Genomic DNA, 25,271 nt, shown 5'->3' on the forward strand with positions numbered 1-25,271 from the left:
ATTTTTTGAATTTTCTAAACTTTAGATCTAGCACTTTTCATATTTGGAAATACTAGTACTGTGAAAAAAGGAAGTTAAACCCTTTTCTCCAAGTGAGTGTTCCTCTGTACGTGCGGTGATCGTCGGATAAACTCTCTGATGTTGTCATCATTCTGTCATGATCACCTATAACATTGTTTGTCAAACTCTTCTGGACTTTACTGTGTCGCATCGAATTCCAATTAAGGAAAACATGTTCACGATATAGAAGAAAGTAACTATCATATCTGTATTTGTCCATTACCTGCATTACCTGAACATAGTGTGCGAAATAATTGATGTTATTTTTGCCATTCACTTTAGTGGAGTATATTGTTAACAAACATTGATGAATCTCATAAATCATAAGGAATGCGAAATTAAGCGTAAAGCCAACACGGACTCCTGTACACACCAGAAGTGGGATCAGGTGCCTAGGAGGAGTAAGCATTCCGTGTTGACCGGCCCCGCCCGCTGTAAGCCCTATGTCTTGATCAGGTAAACGTAGTTATCCCTAGTCAAAATTGATATGTAAACAAGGGACCAACAAACACGTCATACAGTCTTCGACCTAACGAGTAATGACAGGCTGTGTTTGTAAATTAGATCGGTATAACGACCATATAATTTGTGACTTTGAACGAGACCGTTGAAACTCCTGCAACATAAACTCATTCGTCAGTAGCATACCTCGATTAAAAATCTGATCATACGCAGAACATGCTCGTGCTTATCGAATCAGTTGAGCGACAAAAGGACCATATGCAGGTGATAATGTGATACTGCTTTATACATGTTGGCATGGAAAGTTGGTGATGGTGAAGCCAAAGTCATCCTGTTAAATTGTCAACAAATTAAGTTCTTAGTTTGTCGTTAATGGTCAATAAAATATCCACATACGAAGCAGGTGCTGAAGACTGTGTTGTCTTTTATTTCGAGTTCACTGATATTGAATCGACATAGGAATGAAACTGAGTATTGTTAATAGATAAAGAGTGTAGAGTTGAAGGCCACCGCAAGATATTTTTTCTTCTCATGTAGAAGATTTTGAATAAATTCTGCCTTGTATGAGTATCTACACAGGTTAGCTAATAAAGGATCACAATTTGTGCTCATAGAATCCCAACAGGCTATCATTCTGTTTTATATACATGTACATGTATGAAAGTAATTTTGCATTCACAATACGTATAAACGACAGACTAACAACTGAACCCAGGGATCATATATTCTGTATAGAATTTATGATAATGATCACAGTTCGTTATAGTCACTTAGTGTTATTAAGACATGAGCTACTCTGAACAGATTCTCCATTTTTTCCGTGTGTGACGCGTTCAATGATCACGATAACGTTCTTCAAATGCCTATTTCTTTTGTGCCTACTGTTTTTGATATTCAATAACCTTCTTTGATACTGTGTTTAATTAACGTTTCATCGCTACCCGATATTTAATTAACGTTTCATCGCTACCCGATATTTACATGATGGAGTTGAAGAGAACCCTGTTCACCAATCAGTTTGACTTCCTCGTATTAGCGTGGCTGGTCACTTTCCGTATTTCTAACAAGATCGGATTTCGTATGTACCTTGTCTTTCCTCGTAAGTTAATCCTTTTCTAATATTAATGTTTACTGTTTCCACTTTCTTCTTATGAAAGGGGCCTCCATGGCCGAGTGGTTAGAGCATCACGCTCAAAATCACACCGCCTCTCACCTCTGTCGGCGCGGGTTCGAATCCCGCTCGCGCTGGTAAGTGAGATAGTTTCCCAGTTTACTTGCGGAAGGTCAGTAGTCTCTTCCCAGGTACATTGTATCTGGGTTCTCCAATCAATATGACCTTCCACAAATAAAAACTGGGCGCCACCAGATGACTGAAAAATTGTTGAGAGTGGCGGAAAACATCAATCAAATCTTCTATATGGTCTTTATCATGCATATCTACCGGTTGTATATCTACCGCTCGTATATCTACCGGTCGTATATCTACCGGTCGTGTGTCGTATATCTACCGCTCGTATATCTACCGGTCGTATATCTACCGCTCGTATATCTACCTCTACCGCTCGTATATCTACCGGTCGTGTGTCGTATATCTACCGGTCGTATATCTACCGGTTGTATATCTACCGGTCGTGTGTCGTATATCTACCGCTCGTATATCTACCGCTCGTATATCTACCGCTCGTATATCTACCGGTCCTGTGTCGTATATCTACCGCTCGTATATCTACCGGTCGTGTGTCGTATATCTACCGCTCGTATATCTACCGCTCGTATATCTACCGGTTGTATATCTACCGGTTGTATATCTACCGCTCGTATATCTACCGCTCGTATATCTACCGCTCGTATATCTACCGGTCGTGTGTCGTATATCTACCGCTCGTATATCTACCGGTTGTATATCTACCGGTCGTGTGTCGTATATCTACCGCTCGTATATCTACCGCTCGTATATCTACCGGTTGTATATCTACCGCTCGTATATCTACCGCTCGTATATCTACCGGTTGTATATCTACCGCTCGTATATCTACCGGTTGTATATCTACCGATCGTATATCTACCGCTCGTATATCTACCGGTTGTATATCTACCGGTCGTATATCTACCGCTCGTATATCTACCGCTCGTATATCTACCGGTTGTATATCTACCGCTCGTATATCTACCGGTTGTATATCTACCGCTCGTATATCTACCGCTCGTATATCTACCGGTCGTGACAGCTCAGTGGTAGAGAGTTCGCTTAGCAATCGGGAGGTCGTGTGTTCGAGCCCCCTCATACCAGAGCCGCGTCAAACCTAAGACGGAAACATAGCTTGAGTTGCTCTTTCGCCAAACGCTCGTTAGTAAGAAGTGAGAATCACTGGTCTAACATATATGACCTTAAAACAGGGATACTTTGTCTTCGCAGGCGTTGGTACGATAAAGAACCCCCACTGCAACGACAGTGAGCGTTGTGCATAGGTCTATATTTGTTATACTTCGCCTACAACTGGCGACGTCTCAATATGCTAACTTGAATCTTGCGAGTTGGAGTGCAGCAGGAGTTTTCTTTTTGTCCCAGAGTACTTTTTCCTAATGTGACTAGATGAAGTAAATTTGAAAGTTTTGAATTTCAAAATTTTGTTGTACACATTTTGCATTCATATAAAATTTCTCTGTTGTAGTTTTTCTCCTTAAATGGAAAACGCGTGACGGTTAGCGCCAAAAAGAAATAGCCAGGTCACATGACAGACTAATCAGACATCTAAATAGGTACGCTGTGTGTGTTACAGTTATATATACAACAGTGTAGACAGTGTGCGAATCGCTCAATACACAGAGACACCGGGTACAACCAACTACTGGCGCCCAGTATATGAAGCTTAAAACTATTCTGTTGTAATCAATTTGCTAGAGATAAAAGAAATATCAATTCAAAAGGAAATCCGAATTCTTTAACTATTGTTTTTTTTTTTTTTTTTCCCTTTTTTTTTTTTTTTTTTTTTTTTTTTTTAGCACGATAGTTATACAAGTAAGGGGTTACTCCGTCATTGTGAGATACCTGTGCGATTTTCACAATATTATTATTACATAAGTGAACGTGACGATACATCTAATGAGGATCGCATGTACATCAGTTTGGTTTGCAGATACAAGACTACGATTTTACGTATAGCATTACGTCCACATTGATTAAGCCCGCCGCGGTGGTCGAGAGGTTAGAGCGTTCGCCCCGTATGCGGAGGGCCGAGTTTCGAACCCCGGCCGTGACATACCTAAGTCATTAAAACACGAAGTGTTCCATCGCCCAACGCTTGGCATCAGGTGTGAATGTCACGGGTCGTCGGAGATGACCTTAAAAATGGATGGCCTGTGTCAAAGTAGGTGCGGCACGCTAAAGAGCCCTTACGGCTCAATGGCCGTAAGCGAGCAAAGGCCTAAAGAAGCCCTTCAACGGCTTTGGTAACGTCTCGATATGAGTGAAAAATTCTCGAGTGGGACGTTAAACAATATACAATCAATCAACCTTAGGTCTGATGAAAGTGCAAAACAAATCTGAACTAGAAAAGCTGTGGTCCGATCGAGGAACTGACAGTGGAATTGGGCAAAGGTGAAGATAACGAACAGTGATCAATCTCATAACTAATATATAGGTGAAGATAACGAACAGCAATCAATCTCATAAGTCCTATAAAGGTGAAAATAATGATCAGCAATCAATCTCATAACTCCTATAAAGGTGAAGATAACGAACAGTGATCAATCTCAGAACTCCTATAAGCAATACAAAATAGATAGTTGGGCAAACACGGACCCCTGGATATACCAGAGGTGGGATCAGGTGTTTAGGAGGAGCAAGCATCCCCAGTTGACCGGTCACACCTTCTAGGCATTTGGTCCCATCCCTCCTCTGGTATATACAGGGGTCTGTGTTTGTCCAACTCTTTATTTTGTATTCCTTAAGAAAGGCGAAAATAACGAACAGTGATCAATCTCATAACTCTAATATAGGAATTATGATATTGATCAATGTGATCTTCACCTTTCATATTGCATGAGAAGTCCCATCACCTAATAAATGTCAACTATTCTTCTATAGACAGTCAGTAAGTAAATTCAATATGGCGGATTTCCGTATCATATGGAAATCACCTGTTCTGCTATAAAACATCTATTAGATTTGCCTCTGGTCGTCTAAGGAAATATATTGGATGGATGACATGCACACATCTCTGTCGACACTCAGTAGCAAACTTCTGGACTTCTGCGAGAAGGACTGACTTTTACAGTCAACGGCTGACTTTGACACAAACTTGATATACGGAAACCTTTTCGTGACATATCTGTACATACATGAATAAGTTATGAATCGATGCGAATGTACAGAAATGTTAGTTGTCTAAAGAGTATCGAGTTGTTCCGGTTCATTTCCATACTCGTACTGTGTTTGGAACAGTAAAGTCTATGTGACCTAATATCCCCATATATTCCTTCTGTACCCCCAACGCATTAAGGATGGAGCAAAAATTGACCAATGTTAAAACATCTTTCCTACAATCTGACATCTATATATATAAAAAAAAAAAGTAAATGCATAGATCTAGTCATGTAGACCTAGACGGCCTCTACCGAAATTGTAAATTTTATGATCTCCGGGGGAGACGTACTGACTCCAGGGCGGGGCCAAACTTGGTATATATAATGTTTATGTGTAAATCATTTTAAAATAATGTCTTAATGTTATTCATATCATAGATTTATGCCATGGGCTTCTTATTAAATGAAATAAGTCCAGTTCCATCCCCGCTAAGTTCTGTTTTTATATGTGTATGTCAGAATTGAAAAGATTAATTGGGGACGGGGACCAGACTGATGGCTTTCATAAAGTACTAGGATTACTTTTCAATATTTACGTCCAATATTCGTGTTTATTGTAAACGAAGACCAAATACGTACTTCATATTGGATAGAATGAATAGATATAAAAATCAACGGAATACCTATTGATTGCTACGTAACATTTCGAGTTTTCGGTTCACATAGGGATTTAATAAATGTTTGGACGGAAATATACTGGGAAAATATGCTAAGAATTTGTTGATGTTATGATGCAAGAATACAGCGACCTGCCCCGTAAATCAAAGGTTCTTAAAAGGGGTGGATTTGTAGCTCTCTGGTATGACCAAATATTTACCTAGAGAGCTACAGATCTGCATTAATGCAGATGTACATGCAATTATGTAATAATATATAACGTACAGGGTTTGTACACGCTCGTCTTTGCTTAACTTGCGTGATCAAGAGAAATCACTCCAAAAAAGGTTAGCTCAAGAACGATGCAGTAGTTCCTTGTATAAATGCCAACAAGTCGATATTACATATATCAAACGATATCGTGCTTCCATACTAAACGCAAGTTTAAATGTCCAAATCAGCCGTTGATTGTGAAAGTCAGCCCTTCTCGCAAAAGTCCCGTCTACTAATACATGAAAGTTTTAATTAGTATTGATAAATCCTCTATAACTGGTTTATTAAAGCGATTTCCCCGTGTTTATAATCTCAGTACTCCATTGAACAAAATCGAAAAAACATGTATAGTTCACTGACAATATCTTCATGGTCTTTGGTTATCAGCTCTTCCAACAGTCTGTCCAAGTTCCCATCGGCGCGAATTTTGCTCCTTTGTTAGCTGACCTGCTTTTATAATCTTATGAAGCAGAGTTAATTCTAAAGTTTCTACTGTGATCTTCAACTCGACATTTAGATATATCGATGACGTTTTATCTATTTACAATATCGATCATTTTCATTTCCCCGTGTTTGTCCAACTTTCCAGGAGTTCTGAGATCGATCAACTCCCTTATTTTCACCTTTCATAGTCATATAACAAATCTACTAGAGTAAATCCTTTTTAGTTTTTTCTTCTTTTTTCTCCAAGCATCAGTGAAGGGTCAACCATCTTGTTAATAGCATGGCACTTTTTTCTAAGCAATGGAGGCTCTTCATTGTGCCAAAGCCTACACATGTAGACCTGCGATATCCGAAAGACTCATACCTTCACGTTTAATGCCGGACAATTGATGAATAAACAGAAATTTCGTCTTAAGTTTAACGCACAGTCGAAGTCAATGTGACGCAGCGCTAGGATTGATTGTTAGGCCGTTCTTGGCACATTGATTTTGACTACGGATATTTCCGTTTACCTGATCAGGATATAGGGCTCACGGCGTGTGTGACCGGTCGACAGGGGATGCTTACTCCTCCTAGGCACCTGATCCCACCTCTGGTGTGTCCAGGGGTCCGTGTTTGCCCAACTATCTATTTAATATTGCTTATAGGAGTTTTGAGAGTGATCACTCTTCGTTATCTTCGCCTTTCATATGACGCAACGCTAGGATTCGGCTTAGATATGACGCAGCGCTAGAAATCGACTTAAATTTTATGCGGGTTTGGGGTTACACGCGCTACATATGTACTTAATGTGCAAAGCCTCAGACTAAGGCCACATTATATAATGACATTTTGATGGGGTTTACGGGCGGATGCAACAGCATATGAATAGTTAAGGTGATTGAAAATAAACTAAATCTACGCTGATGGCGCTTTAATCGTGATATCTAAATCATTCATCTACATAAGACCTCAAATAACGAACCTGTTAATCGCGCTGTGGCTGTTACTTTGAACTTTACTAATCACCGTTCGGATTATTACTAATAATGATAAAAATGACTTATTCTGAACTGGAAAGCAATGTGAATGTGATTGCGTATCAAATGTAAAATTGATCTTTCTAAATTTACAGATCAGAGTTTTATTTCGATCCTTGTATGTAAATTACAAAGGAGAATTATCAACAGAAGTGCCTGAACACTTCCTTCTGATCAGCTATCCATGTACTCTCACAATGAAAAGTTTACAGAACAAAGGCTGTTTAATCCAATAAATTTTGTAAAACACAAAAAACAGATTAATTTCTTCAATCAGACTTTTACCTATTGATATTGAAATTAGCCGGCTGAGCAGCAACAGAAAAAACGGATTTCTGAGTTTATAAGAGCGCGTTGGACGCGTTACAGCAGTCTGTCCGTCAGTGGCAGTGCTTAGCGCTCTACTCCCCGAACAGTTCACGATTGTACATACATACTAAAGGACAATTATGAATTTTTCTGTCGGTGGCGTGTTCTCATTTTTTACGGTGAGTTTTTATTTTGTTCGTTTTAAAGTGCATTTGTGATTTCAAACATTTGTCATTTTATGTACATTGATATCTACTTATTCCAGGTGTTTACGTATATATCGCCGATCTTCAATTCATTTGAAGAGCGTTGAATTCTAGTATTTATGTTGAAAATTAAATGCACCCCGTTAATCGTGTATATATAAAATATATCATGCGTGGCCTAATTAGAATTCATTGTAATAATTTTCTAATATACTAAAAACCAATGATTTTTTTGGGGGGTGGGGTGGAATTTTATTATTTTTTTTTTTTAAAAAGAGGATTATTTTCTTGGTGCAGCAATTCCTCATCTTAAGGAGGGATCTTCCCTTCGTTTGTCTCGCCTCATTTATGGTATTTCTCTTCCCGGGTCTGTCAACTATGGATGTTTTTAAAATCAAATTTTGTCAATTCTTCTGAAAATAAGTATCTGTAGACAATGTGCAAAACACACGTAAATACTTTCTTCAGAATTGTTGTCACAAAAATATAAAAAAAATAAAATAAATAAAAAACATGTAGAAATAAAGACAAAAAAAAAACAAAAACAAAAAAAAAAAAAAAAAAAAAACAAACAAACAAACAAACAAAAAACAAACAAACGTTTAGCACTTGTATTTATATTTAAAAAATAGATGTGATTTTCAATAAGAATGAATAAATAACTAAATTAAAAACCGATGTCATTAGAACAGTTAAAGTTGCATTCCCCTAAGGTATCATTTTTTTCCACTCAATGTTCGATATATGTACACTAACGTTTAATTGCTTTTAGGAGAACCATTAATTTCTGTTCAGTACATTTAATTAGCTCATTTTTTTTTTCCGAATTAGGAAATGGTGAATTGTATTTACGAGATATTTTCTCGTATTTCGTAGAGTTTTTCTTGGAAATTTGACAAAGAATAGGATAAAGTAAATTCATAAAAGAGGTATTTCATCACACGAGATGGAAACTAGACATTGTCATAACAACATTGTTTTTATCTGCGAGTTGTCAATTAACTTATTTGAATGAACTATTCGCCAAAATCAAAGGAGGAAAAAAATTAATATTCAATCAAAATCTCAAAAAACATATATTCCTGTTGTTGGAGTAGTATATATGTAATTATCAAAATTATCTTACTCTAGAATTTCTAAAATGGTTGAAAGATGAATATTTACTTCAGTGGGATGGAAAAAGTCACAAGGTAAAAATGGCGCCAAAACTCAATATTACAGATACCTAGTTCAGATACACAGGGAAGTTGAAAATAGTTGACTACTGGGAATTTTCAGATACACAGGGAAGTTGAAAATAGTTGACTACTGGGAATTTTCAGATACACAGGGAAGTTGAAAATAGTTGACTACTGGGAATTTTCACCATTATAAAATGTGTTTGGGTCAAAAAGTGAGGAAAATCAGACCAGAATATGACGAAAGTCCATCCGATACTTACACGATATGTAAGTGTGCGAATCAGCTACTGAAATATATTTTCTCGCCAATGTGACATAACGATATCCGCTTGCTGATACAGTGGCGTCATTCCGCTCTCGTGTTTCTTTCCCCCCAACATGTACTTTCACTTTTAATTTCACCATAATATGTTGTACGGTGTGACCGTTGAGACGAGCGAAGCCCATTTTAAACATCTTGCAACACGACTTTTATCCGCCTCTTCATTTAACGCGGGAAATATAACGCGCTTGGTGTAAACAGTTACAAATTGTGACGTCGTATTACATGTAGCTGCAATGTTTTTTCTTCTCTCAAACCAAGCAAATACAAAACGTATGAAGCTATAAGAAAGCTTGTCTGGAATTTAAAAACGTTAACTGTACTTTCTAAACAATCTAATTATTTTAATTCCGGGATTGTCAATAAAGTATACCGCAGTGACGGCGACATTTTTCCGGAGGCATTATGGGTAGTTCCAATCATTTTTCAGCTGATGAAGAGCAAACCACGTGACTCAATTGCGTAATCATTGGAGCGGGTTCGTCGCGTCGCTTTGCGACGCGAGTTTCGCTCGCTATTAAAATGATAGAAAATAGTACAAATGACTTAATAGGAGAAATATTTCAAGCCCCATAAAATCTGTAAAATCCAGGAGCTTCCGGGGGCTTCGCCCCCTCTTCGCCCTGAACCCACTGCCTCATAAAGTGCCCCCCCCCCCGTAACCACAATTCCTGGATCCACCCCTGATTAGTGTACTTTCTGTTTTATAATAGACATTAAGAATACACATGGTACCTAGATAGTCTGGTAATACTTCTATGATATGATAACACAGAACTAGTCTACCATTTTCCGTGATATTTGTTTTATGGAGAAAAAAAACCATACCATATTATCAGGGGCGGATCCAGGAATTGCGGTTACGGGGGGGGGGCACTTTATGAGGCAGGGGGTCTGGGGGGAGAAGCTCCTGGATTTTACAGATTTTACAGGGCTTGAAATATTTCTCCCATTTAGTGTTTTGTACTATTTTCTATAATTTTTATGAGGTGAAATTAATAAAATCACGCAAATTTTCTCCCAACAAAGTAATTCAAAAAATCAATAGATTTTGTCATTTATTTCTCCAGGAGTGGAAGAAAACATTGCTTCTTACATTGTTTAGTACATTTTTCTGAACAAGATACCACGATTTACCTTAAGCTTGAAAATTTGGGGGGAGGGGGACGGCTGCGTCCCCCTTAAATCCGCCACAGATTATTCCCCGAGCCACACCACATTATTCCCTAAGTGATTCCACAAAGCATTGAAACCGCTGTCTTGATACGGTATAATATTTACATTTCCTTTCTATCCAACTGAAATGATAGCTCGTGAATGTGAACGATGTGCGTATGAATTTTGATAGATATAGTACGACTATTTCAACGGCTGTGAATTCACCGACAGGAATGGAAATGTGAGAAATGAAATTTCGTTTTTGAAAATGCATGAGGGTATGAACTGTGAGGCTTCACGTGGGCTTACTTCCCATCAAGCGCGTGTAGACGTGAAATATACAGGCGTAATGCGTCACAGCTCATACCCTCATCTACATTTTAAAAAATTCTCATAATTCTCTCTCTCTCTCTTTTTTCTCTCTCTCTGTTTCTCTCTCTGTTTCTCTTTCTCTCTCTCTGTGTTTCTCTCTCTCTCTTTGTTTCGCTCCCTCTCTGTTTCTCTCTCTATCTTCTCTCTCTCTGTTTCTCTCTCTCTGTTTCTCTCGCTCTCTGTTTCTCTCTCTCTTTGTTTATCTCTCTCTCTCTGTGTTTTTCTCTCTCTATCTTCTCTCTCTTTCTCTGTGTTTCTCTCTCTCTCTTTCTCTCTCTCTGTCTGTCTCTCTCTGTCTGTCTCTCTCTCTCTTTCTGTGTGTGTGTGTCTACATGTCCCTCAACCCCCCCCCCTCTCTCTCTCTCTCTCTCTCTCTCTCTCACTCTGTGTGTGTGGTACTGATATAGTTAAAGTTCTTTTAGAAGGTTTGGGTTATCTAAGTATTGGACTACATCTTTGTAATTACGATTATTCTAATTATGAAATCACCACGAGTCATTTACAGCTTTGTGTCTTTGAGGAGTTTTTTTTGTTTTTTGTTTGTTTGTTTGCTTGTTTTGTTTTGTTTCTAATGTTATTTTGTAAAATGATACTCCATGCAGCGCCCATAGTTCCATTCTGTTTATACGTCAGAAATGTTCTGAAATGTCATTGTAAATCCAATTTCAACTTGAAGAAATCTCGCCATCATACATGTACATGTATATCAATGATTTCAATGCAGTCGCCATCGATTAGGTTTGATTGATTTATTCAGACTTACAGACTAGATATAATCATGTCACCCAAAACAAACGAACTCCCGATTTATTTTACTTCTACGAAAGAAAGTCCTGCGGGGATCCGGCTTAGAATAGTTCATCAGTACCCTTTGCCTGTCGTAGGAGGCGACTAAATGGGGAGGTCCTTCGGATGAGATCGCAAAAACCGAGGTCCTGTGTCACAGCAAGTGTGGCACAATAAAGATCCCTCACTGCTCAAAGGCCGTAAGCGCCGAACATAGGCCTGAATTTTGCAGCCCTTCAATGGTTACGCGTTCGTATGAGTGAAATTTTTTTTACTTGCGAGACGTTGGCGTCAAATGATATACAATCAATTTACCAAAGGAAATGACGAGAGTGTGACCATTAATGTCTGTAACACAAAATATAGTTGAAGCCATTCCTTTAACTGGGGTAATGTGGACGCTCCTATATAAAACCATTATCACCATATACATGTAAACTGTATATAGACATCAGAGTTGACCTTCTCTGTATTGTGCTCCTAATATAGATTTCATGTCATCACTGTTGGGATAGGGGGCTGAGGATGACAAGGAACGACAGGTACATTGTCTGGAACTGATGTGAATTTCCTGTGACCAACACACCCGAGTATGTGAATGACAAGGCCGTGAATAGATAAGATAGCCTTTTAATGAGGTCAATATGAAGATATATCGAGCTGACAAACTCATATATGTGAACATAAAGTGCGAGATGATCGTCGCATTTTACACTTCTGTATAGCGCCACAAAATCAGTCTTTATCTTGTGTCATGCAGTTTGATCTACATACGGGTGTTTATCAATATGAAACCACGTGATCCTTGCGTAACGACATGTGTTTGGAAATGCCCCAGTCTGTGTGAACAGTTACACGCATCATCTGAGAAATATACTAGTGTAACGTATTTACATTCAATTCTGGGATCGTACCTGGTCAATTCCAGGGTTTGGGGTATTCAACAAGTCTACTGCTGGTTGATTTCCAAGAACATTCTGTGCTTGACCTCGCAAAGCAACGGCCAAATACATCCCCTTCTCTGACAGAGTCCATTTATTCAATTCTGCACATACATCAAAGTGAGACTTAAAATCGGTCCATGACGAACTTCCATCAAATTTATCTGGTTTCACTATGGTGATCTTGGGTTTGTCCTTCTGTGCAGTATTCTCAGGGCGGCGAGTTGTAATGTTAGTCTCATTCATCACTGGAAAATCATGCCTGGATGTATTCGCATGGTATGGTGTGCTCGTAATAGAAAATCTATCTGACCCGCCATCATCTGCCCTACTTAAATCAGTAAGATTGTCAGGCCTAGTATACGTATTAGGTGGGGTGGTCGTCCTAATAGTTTTAGGTCTTGCGCTCTCCAGCATGTAACCTTGGTCATCTATGGTAGTCCGCCTACTTTCAGGTAATCCCGAATCTCTAGCGGCTGGCCTTGTCCGACTTTTATTTATACTAGCCTGAAGCCTACTTAGCTCCTGTTTTAATTCAGTCATCTCAGCATTCACATCGCTCTCAGACATATCAGTAATTCACAAAGTTAAACAAACTCGACTAAAATAAACCAAGAACAAATGTAAACTTTAATGATAGAATTTCACCCCAAATTCCGACGCTGCCACCAAATTCTGTAACGTATTTACATTCAATTCTGGGATCGTACCTGGTCAATTCCAGGGTTTGGGGTATTCAACAAAAACTAATTTAAACTAATTGGTATGATTTTAGTGGACTGCCAAAATATACAAATATGTCCTAACCTTATCTAGGTTAATTATCATCAAACAGAGAATCACTATATCAATCAGAGGCAAGCAACGATAAACTGGTAGTGCTAACTTGACAAAATGTAGATCTAGAGCACAATCGTCCTCGGATTACCCCATATACTGTAGGACGCCTTATTCAGGACGGACAGTATATGTGGTAGCCCTTCAACCACTACACTCACTGTAGGATGCCTTATTCAGGACGGACAATGAGTATAGCGGCCTGGACGACGGTCTGTTCAGCCAATGCGGACGACACCAAAAACGAATTATGGCTAGCCTCTTTACTGGAGGTCAACCTATTCGTGGCAGGCCAGACTTCTCATGGCCTTCCAAATTCACTCTCTAACTGTAAGAACAGGCGAGGAATTGTTTACTATGAATGCTTTATTAGTACACATAACTTCGTCCTCTCAACTTGGCTGGGTCTTCTATCTGAATGACACAGACGAGTGCGGAGTCTCGGTATTTATACACAAATTAGATCACGTGATGGAAAGTGACTAATTGAGAACTCCGCATGGTCGTACCTCAAATATCCGGAATCATTACACTAGTTATGATATATAGAAATATACTAGTTATGATATGTAGAAATATACTAGTTATGATGTGTAGAAATATACTAATAATGATATATAGAAATATACTAGTTATGATGAGTAGAAATATACTAATTATAATATATAGAAATTTATTATATACTTTCAATTTCATCTCTTGATTTTCCTGTAAAAGTTTGCGGGCATATATCACACGATATATGCCCGGAAACATTCCTGCCCGCAAACATTACGTCACAATCAAATTTCTACGCCGTTAATTTTCAAATTTTTCGTGTTTTTCATCTTTTACTCAGTTAAACCGATAAAGTTATTGTTAAAAATAAAATTATTGTTAGTTTCTAAATGAAATTGAAAGTATATAATAAAAAGGTTATAGACTTTGTATGGGAAATATGATGACCTCGTTTTTTGTCGCGAACGGACCTCGCAAGCTCGGTCCGTCTACGCGTCAAAAAAAAAAAACTCGGTCGTCATATTTTCCCATACAAAGTCTATAACCTATACATACTAATTATGATATATAGAAATATACTAGTTATGATGTGTAGAAATATACTAGTTATGATGTGTAGAAATATACTAATTATGATATATAGAAATATACTAGTTATGATGTGTAGAAATATACTAGTTATGATATATAGAAATATACTAGTTATGATGTGTAGAAATATACTAGTTATGATATATAGAAATATACTAGTTATGATATATAGAAATATACTAGTTATGATATATAGAAATATACTAGTTATGATATATAGAAATATACTAGTTATGATATATAGAAATATACTAGTTATGATATATAGAAATATACTAGTTATGATATATAGAAATATACTAGTTATGATGTGTAGAAATATACTAGTTACGATATATAAAACCTTGAAATTCATGTCCTGATGAATCCACCGTTTTACAAAACGTAAACATTTATGCTGCCTATTTGAATGTACTGTTTGAAAAATATTTCATTAGTAATCATGTGCATGTATACAAAATTAACTTGTCACGAATGTACGTACATTATGTATATAATATAATATGTATCCGTGTATAACACAAAGCAGTACATGATACAGGCACATAGAATCGCAAGGGGGGGGGGGATCTTTCTTAAGAATGTATATTTATGTGTTTATGTAGTAAAGGTATATTTGGTGACTTCCCAGGCCACGTTTTAGAGGGGGGGGGGGGGTATTTATGCTTATGTAGTAAAGATATGCTTGGTTACTTCCCCAGGCCACTTTTCAAAAAGTAATATAGTGAATTGTAAGAATGCAATTTCGAAGTACTGTAGTACTAGCAGAAGTTCTGAAGTGAATTTATGTATAGAAAGGAGCACCCCCGACCCCCCGGAATGAAGGACTAGAAGTTAGGGAATATAAGTAAAATATTTGATAAAAAATAGATTTCATGTATGTCAACCCTAACCCTCCCCCACCCCACAAATTAAGTCTTCAAAGGACAAGGGACGTTATTGGCTATATACCGCCGAGATTTTTTTCATTTTTTCAACTTTCATACTATGCTTAATTATTCTTTTTATTTACACAATTAGGATGTTCTTCTAATCCCACTTACATGAAAATGACGTAATATTTTATTATGACGTCATGAATATACGCTAAAGATGAGCTGTTTAGCGGAATCTGTTGATTTGAAATAAATTATGAATAAACTTTAGCAAAAACTAATACTTTTGCATGCAACAACCAGATTTATATTTTGCATGTTTAATTATCCATTAATATTCTTCTTTCATTATCAATATGGTGTCGGTTGTTGGCTGCAAACAATATTAATTTTAAAAAAGAATGAATGCGGAAATCGGCCGTTTTCGTTACACAAAGTCAATATTTTGCATGTTATAGAACTGAAGCAAACTGTTCCATCATTTAACCTCATAAACTTTTACTTTCTTTGCGATTTAATAAATGCATGTATGTCCAGTCAAACAATTAATGCGTTACCTAGTTTGCCATAAAAATCTGCACCCAATAAATGCAGATGATGTCTGCCTTTCGAGTCACGGAGGCGGATCAAAAATCCACCGCATGATGAATGGAAATTATTCTACTTTCGTTTTTAAAGGTCACGGGAATATGTTTGGACGTCCTGTCTTTTCAAAATAAGATTATTTAAGAATAAATTGCATTAAAAAAATAATAAAATCAAAGACACGCATAGACCTTTAATAACTCGAATTTATTTTCTTTTTACAAAAATCGGACCAAAATTCGTTCATTTTCAGCAAAAATGGGTACTGATACGTTATATCTCAAGAGCTAGATAGTTGGGATGTCTGTTACTTTTTTCGCTAAATTTTAAACTATGTTTTATACAAATATATCAAATATAATGCGGGTTTTTTTTTAAAGCAGTTTTCTTACATCATTTTTACGTACATGTATATGATGCATGTTGAAATTAAATATTAATACATTAGTAATTAGATATTGATTCCAAAGGTTCTTAAAACGGTTTAAATTAAAAATAAAATAACAGCAAATCATTATTTATATCTTCCAGCGAGATGTGGTTTCTTTAAAACGTCGAATACCTGTGATCGATTTGAAACTTCGACCATTGTGGTGGCAGATTTTTTTTTCTATATCGCATATGATTGATTGATTGAATATTGTTTAACGCCCCTCTTGAGAATATTTCACTCATGGAGACCTCACCACTGCCGGTGAAGGGCAGCACAATTTAGGCCTATGTTCGGCGCTTATGACCATTGAGCAGGGAGGGATCTTTATCGTGCCACACCTGCTGTGACACGGGACCTCAGTTTTTGCGGTCTCATCCGAAGACCGCCCCATTTAGTCGCGTCTTACGACAAGCAAGGAGTACTGAGGACTTACTCAAACCCGGATCCCCACGGGTTCATATATACATGTATATGTAATAGATGCACATTTACAGGTACACATATATAACAAAGGTAACTGGGCAGGATGTACATGTGTATATACATGTATAGATATAAATATTCAGACACCGTAGTATCGAGGAGGGGTTGCCCCTCCACTTTGAGGGGGGGGGGGGGGTGATGTTGACCATTCCCTTGCTATGTGAACAACTTGACCAGCCTAATGACACTTCAACTTTTATCAATCTTATAAAATATATAATATATGTGTTGTGATGATTGTTACTGAAAGCGGTGTCGAAGGATAAGTTGGTAGTTAATTAGCAAATGAAAAAAAAAACCTTTCTGTCTGATCTTCGAATTCTTAAATCATCGGGGGGTGGAGGGTTATCCTTCGCTACATGGGTTCAATTAATAATTTTAAGCCTATTTTTTCTCATTCAATACTACTATCAAGAATAGGGGGGGGGGGGGGGTCACTCAATATATCGTTATTCGCATATGAAAATAAGTGCCTGGGAAAAGCAGTTACATATACCACATTGTCTATACATGTACTCAAACAACTTCCAAGAGTCCGTTCTAGATTTGGACTGAATGTCGGTGCATGCAATGACATGCCCACTGACTGATGTATTTTCATTTATCAAAGATGAACACTATATGGAGAGAGAGAGAGAGTTGGAACTACTTTGTTGACGATTTAGGGGAATGTAAAGATATAAACACGGACACATTTTTGTGAGGCTTTTAAATACATTGGACGCATTTTTGTGAGGTTTTTGAATGCATTTGCTATATGAAATATACCATCTGAAGTTACATGCATATTACTTGACGTGTTTTACTGTACCCAAGAAAATGATATCCCATTCATGCAACATAAATTTGTATCATTTAGTATATGTACATTTACCACACTTTATTCAATATATTTTGTAAATACCCAAAGCATATTTTATTCATATGTACTGTAACATGTATAATGCATACACATGTAAGCAGACCTGTTATATAGTCCTTGGTGTACATGGCATAACAAGTAATTTTATCCGACTCAATCGACGTTTTTAATCAAAGTGTTAATATTTATGACCAAAAAACAAAACCAGGAAAAAGAAAATTCAAAAGCCATTTTATTTTTCATATTTCATTAGAATAGGAGGACATCGAACAGCACCTTCGAAAATATGATTGCGTTCTACTGAACAATTTTTGACAAATACACGCATTATTTTCCTCACTCTAATTAACACAAGGTTCTTCCGCAAAATGTCTATGACCACGATAAAGTTACATGTAAATGAATTATGTATTTTCCATAGCATGCCAGTTTTCAATTGTCTTTGATCTTAATGAGTATTTTTATATAAAAAGTTAAAATTGTAACTTTTAGAAAAATATTCTAGAAGAATCAGGGGACTGTAAATCCTATAAGGTGGATGACGTCTTTCCGAAAAACCGACCGTCGGAAGATAGCGTCAGAGTTAACAATGCAATATTGTAACGTTATTTTCTCAATATCAGCAACAAGTAAATGGTACATGTTATATATGAATGAAACGAGAAAATTATCACCTTTCTACCTGCAAAATATGATCGGTTTTTGAAGCCCGGCCAATTTTGGCCAATAACGTCCCTTGTTCTTTAGGTCTTTACTCGTCGCTTACGGCCATTGATCAGTGAAGGTTCTTTAGCGTGCCACACCTACTGTGACACGGGTCATTTGTTTTTAAGGTCATCACCGAGGACCCGTGACATTCACACCTGATGCCGAGCGTTGGCGACAGAACTGCCACTTCCTGTTTTAACGACTTAGGTCTGTTGTGACCGGGATTCGAACACCGGCCTTCCGCATGCAGGGCGAACGCTGTAACCTTTAGACCACTGCGGCGGTCGTAATTCAATATGCATTATGTTAATGAACCATAAGGGTTAAAACTAACACATAATTACAATTGTAAAATATGGGGGTTTCATAACCAGATTGCTGAAATTTGTCATGCAATCAATCTAATTAAAATCAGATTTCTTAGATCCGCGCCGTACACTCTGGGTAGAGTATACGACGCGGATCTCCGAAGTCTGCCTTTAGTTAGATTGGACATGCAAGGAAGCATTTTCTATCGCATTTTCTATCGACACATAACTCGAAGCAGAAGGGGGGGGGGGTGAACATAACAAATTTCCAAAGTAAAATTTAAATTGTGACTTCTTTTAACAAATAAATTTCATTGGGGGGGGGGGGGGTACATAGGGGTATGAATTGCAGCGCTTCACACCAGCGTGAAGCTTCGTGAAGTGTCGCAGTTCATATCCCCATGTGTATCTCATATTCACGTTCTATTTTCATTTTTGTAAGAATTCTGTCTTTAAAATAGACGTACTATATTTATCAAGATTCATACGCGCAACTGGATCACATTCAAGATGAAATGACCCAGCAGCACAATTTAAAAAAAAATGGCATTCATTACTATTTGTATAAGGATATCCAAGGCAAATGATTGGAACTGTAAACATATGAAATTATCCGACGTCTCAGAATCCAAACACTGTAGTCTCATGTCAAAGAAACGTTGTACTTCTAAATGAATGGTATCATTTTCATGTTGATGAAATATCATGCTGAAAGCCAAATCCTCCTCGCATCTGATGGTTTCTGTGCGCGGTAACAGGTATAGATTCGTTACCGTTCTCACGGCGAGTTCCTGTTCGATGTGACGCAAGAAATCACGAAATATCGTTAACGTTGATGAAATATTTCGTGTTGGTGTCCACGATGTGTTAAATGTTGGTTTTAATACATAATCAACAAGGAATTAGCTACCGTATATAGTTAAGTATTCATTGATCTGTACATTCATTCATATCCTAAGATATTTTCATATTCTTCTCAGCATTACCGGAAAGTCTTCTGACAAATATATCTGAATTTCCACTTATTAAAATTCAGCGTAAAAATACCCAACATTAGTATTAAATCAGAATAAATCATAAAACGAATTAAAAATACCCAACACTAGTATTAAATCAAAATAAATCATAAAACGAATAAAAAATACCCAACACTAGTATTAAATCAGAATAAATCATAAAACGAATTGTCCTCTTTCATACTATTTTCGTGGTATTTATTAAAACATTACAGTTCTATTGCTTCGGCACGTTGCCCTTCCCCGGTATGAAGCGGATTAATGATTGCATGGCGTAACAAGCAATCCCTCTATATTCTGATGGTAAAAAGGGGGGGGGATATGCGCGCTGATTATAATTGCTTTAGAGAGGGACGTAGAGTAAGTCATTAGGTTTAACAACAGACATTTGAAAGAGAAAAAAAAGATAATGCTTCGAAGTCATCGCTAATTGCTATGGATCAATTCCAGGGTCATTAGATAATATATTTTTGATCAATCAAACTATTGAATTTGGGGAAATTTGATTTTCGTTAAAATTTTGTTATTGCGTTCAGGCTGCATACATTTAGGAATATCTGCTTTAGTCAAGGATGGAGGCGGCACACCTGTACTTTGGGAAATATAATGTCATTGTTTTGAATGAAATTGTGAAAATAATAAATAGTGATTAATCTTCTAAATATTACAAAATTAAGAGCAGAGCAGAGCAAACACGGGCATCTGGATATACCAGAGGTGGGTTGAGGAGGGGTAAACATCCCCTGTCGACCGGTCACACCCGCCCTGAGCACTATAACTTGATCAGGTACACGGAGTAATCCGTAATCAAATTCAGTGTGCCAAGAACGGACTAATAATCTAAACGTACTAAATCTGAACCTAAAGCATCACAACGTTTCTGAATGGACGGCGGTTATTTCACACGTAGTGTTTCTGAAACTCTGTCATCGTATGTAAAACTTATACACTACCAATTTTGATGCACCAGATGCGCATTTCGACAAATAATGTCTCTTCAGTGATGCTCAACCGAAATTTTTGAAATCCGAAATAATAAACTTGTAAGAGTTATTTTAGGGGAAAATGGAGTGCCAAGTGTATGCAATTGCTTCGCGCATAAATTGAAAACAATCCCCACAAAGTGAGAACGTCACTGTAAACATTGAAGTGTTGTTTGAATGTGTTTTATTAAAGCTATATATGCCGTATTCTTTGGATATCACCGCAGAAATGAAACGCATGTATCTTATATCAAGCTATATAAGTTACACACGTTCTGCAAATCGGATTAAAGCATAATCAAGCTTCGAGTGGAATAGTGAACGCGTTGCATTCGGAATTTCAAAAGTAAAAACCTACAAGGTAACGTGAAAGCGTGTACGACCTGCAGGTTGTTGACGGGACACATTTAGCGGTACAGACAGTTAGCCGGAATTAAACAGGGTAAAGTTTGGGAAACAGTTTGAGCAAAAGAAGGGGAGTTAAAATTTATGTTTAACAAGAAAGCACCATTCAGTTCGACTACATACATATCTTGAGCGCTTGCGCACAATCACCATAAACGTCACGTGTCCATAGATCTACACTACAAAACACCACACATTCAGTGGACCAGTACTCTAATATACTATGTAATTTCTGGAATTTGTCAAATCGTATTATTTTTCATAGTTTATCATACTGACAACACTTTGGTCTAGTTTTTAAGCACTGTTTAATGCGGTACATATAGCTTTAATACGGGTGTAGGATTCTACCGAACGGATAGAAATTGCAGTTTGGGACGAGGCTTTGTCGAGTACTGTCCTAGAGGTGGGACTTTCTTACTCCCACACAAGCAACTAAATAAACAAGCATGTGTATGCAAGACAGAAATGGCTGTCTCACGTGGGTATTGCCTGTTCCACACTGTTTATTATATTGACTGTACAGATGTTAGAGAGAATGCAAAGCACATTTGTTGGCGGATCCAGATTTCTTCCTCAGAGAAGTGCGTTCCATATCATGCAATTTATCTAGAGGTCTAATAGAAATTACGGACAATCATTAGTACTTTACAACAGCTACTGCTAGTGGATAAAAATAAGCAAATATATTTATTTTCTACTTTTTAAATATATTTTGATGGATTCGGATCATCAATCCACCCCCACCCCCTATATTGGCATCGGACGTAGCCTCTACCGATGTGATAAAGACATCGGACGTAACCTCTACCGATTTGATAAAGACATCGGACGTAGCCTCTACCGATTTGATAAAGACATCGGACGTAGCCTCTACCGATGTGATAAAGACATCGGACGTAGCCTCTACCGATGTGATAAAGACATCGGACGTAGCCTCTACCGATTTGATAAAGACATTTGAATTGACTGAGTTAAACAGGAAAAAATATGTAACGAAATGAAAATTGCACAGTAGGATGATAATAATAATTGTAATATTTAATTAAATATCTTACCTAATGGAAGATGCGATTATTGTCCTGAAATGTTACATAATAATTCCCGTGTAGCAATGGCGTAATATAGCTGAGGAAATTAAAACAATGTAATATCGTATACAATATTCAACACTATGCAGGGGCGGATCCAGGAATTGTGGTTACGGGGGGCGCCACTTTATGAGGCAGTGGGTCCAGGGGGCGAAGCACCTGGAAGCTCCTGATTTTTACAGATTTTATGGGGCTTGAAATATTTCTCCTATTAAGTCATTTGTACTATTTTCAATCATTTCAATAAGGTGAAATTAATAAAATGACCCAAATTTTAAGGGGTGTTTGGAAATAATTAAGTTCTCCCAATAAAGTAATTCAAGAAATCAAAGGATTTTTGTCATTTATTTCTCCGGGAGTGGAAGAAATTATTGCTTCTTTAGTATTTAGTACATTTTCCGAAACAAGATACCTTAAATTTGAAAATTGTAAAGGGGGGGGGGGGTTCTCCCAATAAAGTAATTCAAGAAATCAAAGGATTTTGTCATTTATTTCTCCGGGAGTGGAAGAAATTATTGCTTCTTTAGTATTTAGTACATTTTCCGAAACAAGATACCTTAGATTTGAAAATTGTAAGGGGGAAGGGGGGGGGGGGGGGGGGGCGCCGGCTGCGCCCCCTCTAAATCCGCCACTGCTATTATTATATCTTTCAGCATTCACACTATTATAGTAAATAAACCGCTACATAGTTGACTCTCCCTAGATCTGACCAAACCTACTAAGAGGACGTCCTCACAATGTGTAGAAAAGAATACACACATATATTATTCTAAAGGCAAAACGTACTATGTTAGGTATAGCTATAGGGATACTTATAAAAGTTTATCTAATACTCTCTTTCTAATTATGAAAAAAGGGTTATGGAGAGAGGATATTAGTAAGGACTCCACACCACTTGTCCTCACTAAGCTAATATTTTGTATCTACATATTTCACATGCTATTGGTCACATTTATGAGGGCGTAATTGTGAGGACTTTTTGTGTCCTCATAGTTCAATTCTGTCCTCAACTTCTGTCCATCGGTTGAAATTTGTTCTCACTTGACATTTTTATTCTCTCTCTCTCTCTCTCTCTCTCTCTCTCTCTCTCTCTCTCTCTCTCTCTCTCTCTCTCTTTCTCTCTCTCGTTTTTTGTAATGAAACATTGTGCAGATAAAATTGAAAAAGGGTAAGAGCCTAACAATGAAATAACAATGATAACCCGAACCCGTGGACACACCCACAAATATTGTATGTCAGTATTTCTAATTGTTTATCTACATTGTCTGATTGTCATTGTCTTTTACAATGGTCACTGTCCGCTGGATTCTCTTGATAAGGATACTAATACACATCCAATTTCACCAAACTACATATGGTCAGGTGAATCACCTGTTCTTTTTCAGGCAGCCCTTAATTTTACAGATTACAAAATCTCTCAAGATGTAAAATTATTGACTCTCACGAACTGATTGACAATGCCTCCACAGAATTATCAATATAATTATTAAAGCAGCAGAAAACGAAAATCTAAAATTAAACACAATAAGACAAATAAAAAAAATGCACAAATGGTTCGATGTAGACTTAAAATCCATGTGGAGAAATCTGCTTAATTGTGGTAAAATATACTCCAAATTTCCGAAAGATCCAATAGTGAAAATCCACTACTACAAATTATATAGGGAATATACCAAAATGAGAAAGTCCAAATGTCGAGAATTTAAACAATCTTTATTAAGACAGTTAGAATCTTTACATGATGAAAATCCAAAATCTTACTGGAAATTGATTGAGAAACTTCAGGGAGTAGAAAAAGAAAACAACAATGCAGATGCCATTCACCCAACAACATGGGTCTCCCATTTTCATGATCTGAACAAACTCAAACCAAATTTCAATCGTCGTCTGTCTCAGTTAGATAATATTTTAGATAAGTTGGAAAAAGAAAAATGTTTTAATGACTTGCATGACAAACATATCCATATCAGAAATATCAAATGCTATTTCAAAATTAAAAGTAGGGAAAGTACAGGTCTAGATATAATTTCAAACTACATGATTAAATACGGTCATACCCATCTCTTGCCATGCTTTTACAATATTTTCAACAGCTGTCTTACTTTTGGTCATTATCCTAAACCATGGTCTTCAGGTTACATTACTCCTATCCATAAAAGTAATGACATTACCGATCCAAATAATTACAGAGGCATAACGGTTACAAATGCAGTTGGGAAATTATTCAATAAAATACTTGACATTCGCTTAGACAAATTTCTTACTAAACATCGTATAATCAATGAATGTCGGATAGGTTTCACCCAAAAAGCAAGAACTTCTGACCACATATTTATTCTCAAGACTATTATAGATAAATACTGTAAGACCAAGGATGGAAGAGTGTACGCCTGCTTCATTGACTTTCATAAAGCATTTGACACCGTCATTCATTCAGGAATTAAGATTAAACTCTTAAAATTGGGAGTTGGAACAAATTTTTATCAGGTTATTAAAAACATGTACTCTTCAAGGAAGTCCTGTGTCCGTTTAAGGGGATATGATGCTGAGATGAAAGTAATTAGATTTTTTCTGAAAATCATTTTATCATAGAAAGGAGGTTTCTTTTTTTATATATGTAAATGAGTTCGTTTCCATGGAAACAACCCCTGAACCAAACAATGTTGAAAAAACACAAAAGGCCAACATTTAGCAGTTGTAGATCCAAAAATATGTACAACAAACAAACAGGTTGTAATATGGCTATATTTAATGGCCATCGTACAAACAGTCTATGTGCAGACACTATGATGTGAAAATATTTTCCACGTAACGCAAAAACAAATTGCCCAAAATTCAGTCCGAATTTCCTCAGCGCCTCTAAAAAATATCTTTTTGAGGATAGAGTTTTCTAGGGAAATGGTCAAAAACATTTACTGAATGTAATTAGATTTTAATTATTTTACTATGATTTAAAGATGACATCTATAGCTACAGGACTAACCAAAAAGATTGGCATGTCAATGAATTGTATAAAAAGATATGATGAACTGAAGGTCATCTGAGGTCATTGAAAATTGCTACAAATAAATCGGACTGATTTTTTCTTTCTTTCTCTAAAA

General features: G+C 37.0%; 1 protein-coding gene across 1 annotated transcript in view; it reads left to right on the plus strand.

The window, feature by feature from the left end:
• Positions 1–7,438: 7,438 nt before the first annotated feature.
• The window catches only part of LOC125666323 (PDF receptor-like), a 59,387-nt gene continuing 41,554 nt past the window's right edge, over positions 7,439–25,271 (plus strand). Inside the window, exon 1 of the mRNA XM_056152446.1 lies at positions 7,439–7,712. Within this exon, the coding sequence (XP_056008421.1) occupies positions 7,670–7,712 (43 nt within the window). The 5' untranslated portion in view covers positions 7,439–7,669. The remainder of the gene's footprint in view (positions 7,713–25,271) is intronic.

The sequence above is a fragment of the Ostrea edulis genome, chromosome 10, assembly GCF_947568905.1.
Source record: "Ostrea edulis chromosome 10, xbOstEdul1.1, whole genome shotgun sequence".
Lineage (NCBI taxonomy): Eukaryota > Metazoa > Mollusca > Bivalvia > Ostreida > Ostreidae > Ostrea > Ostrea edulis.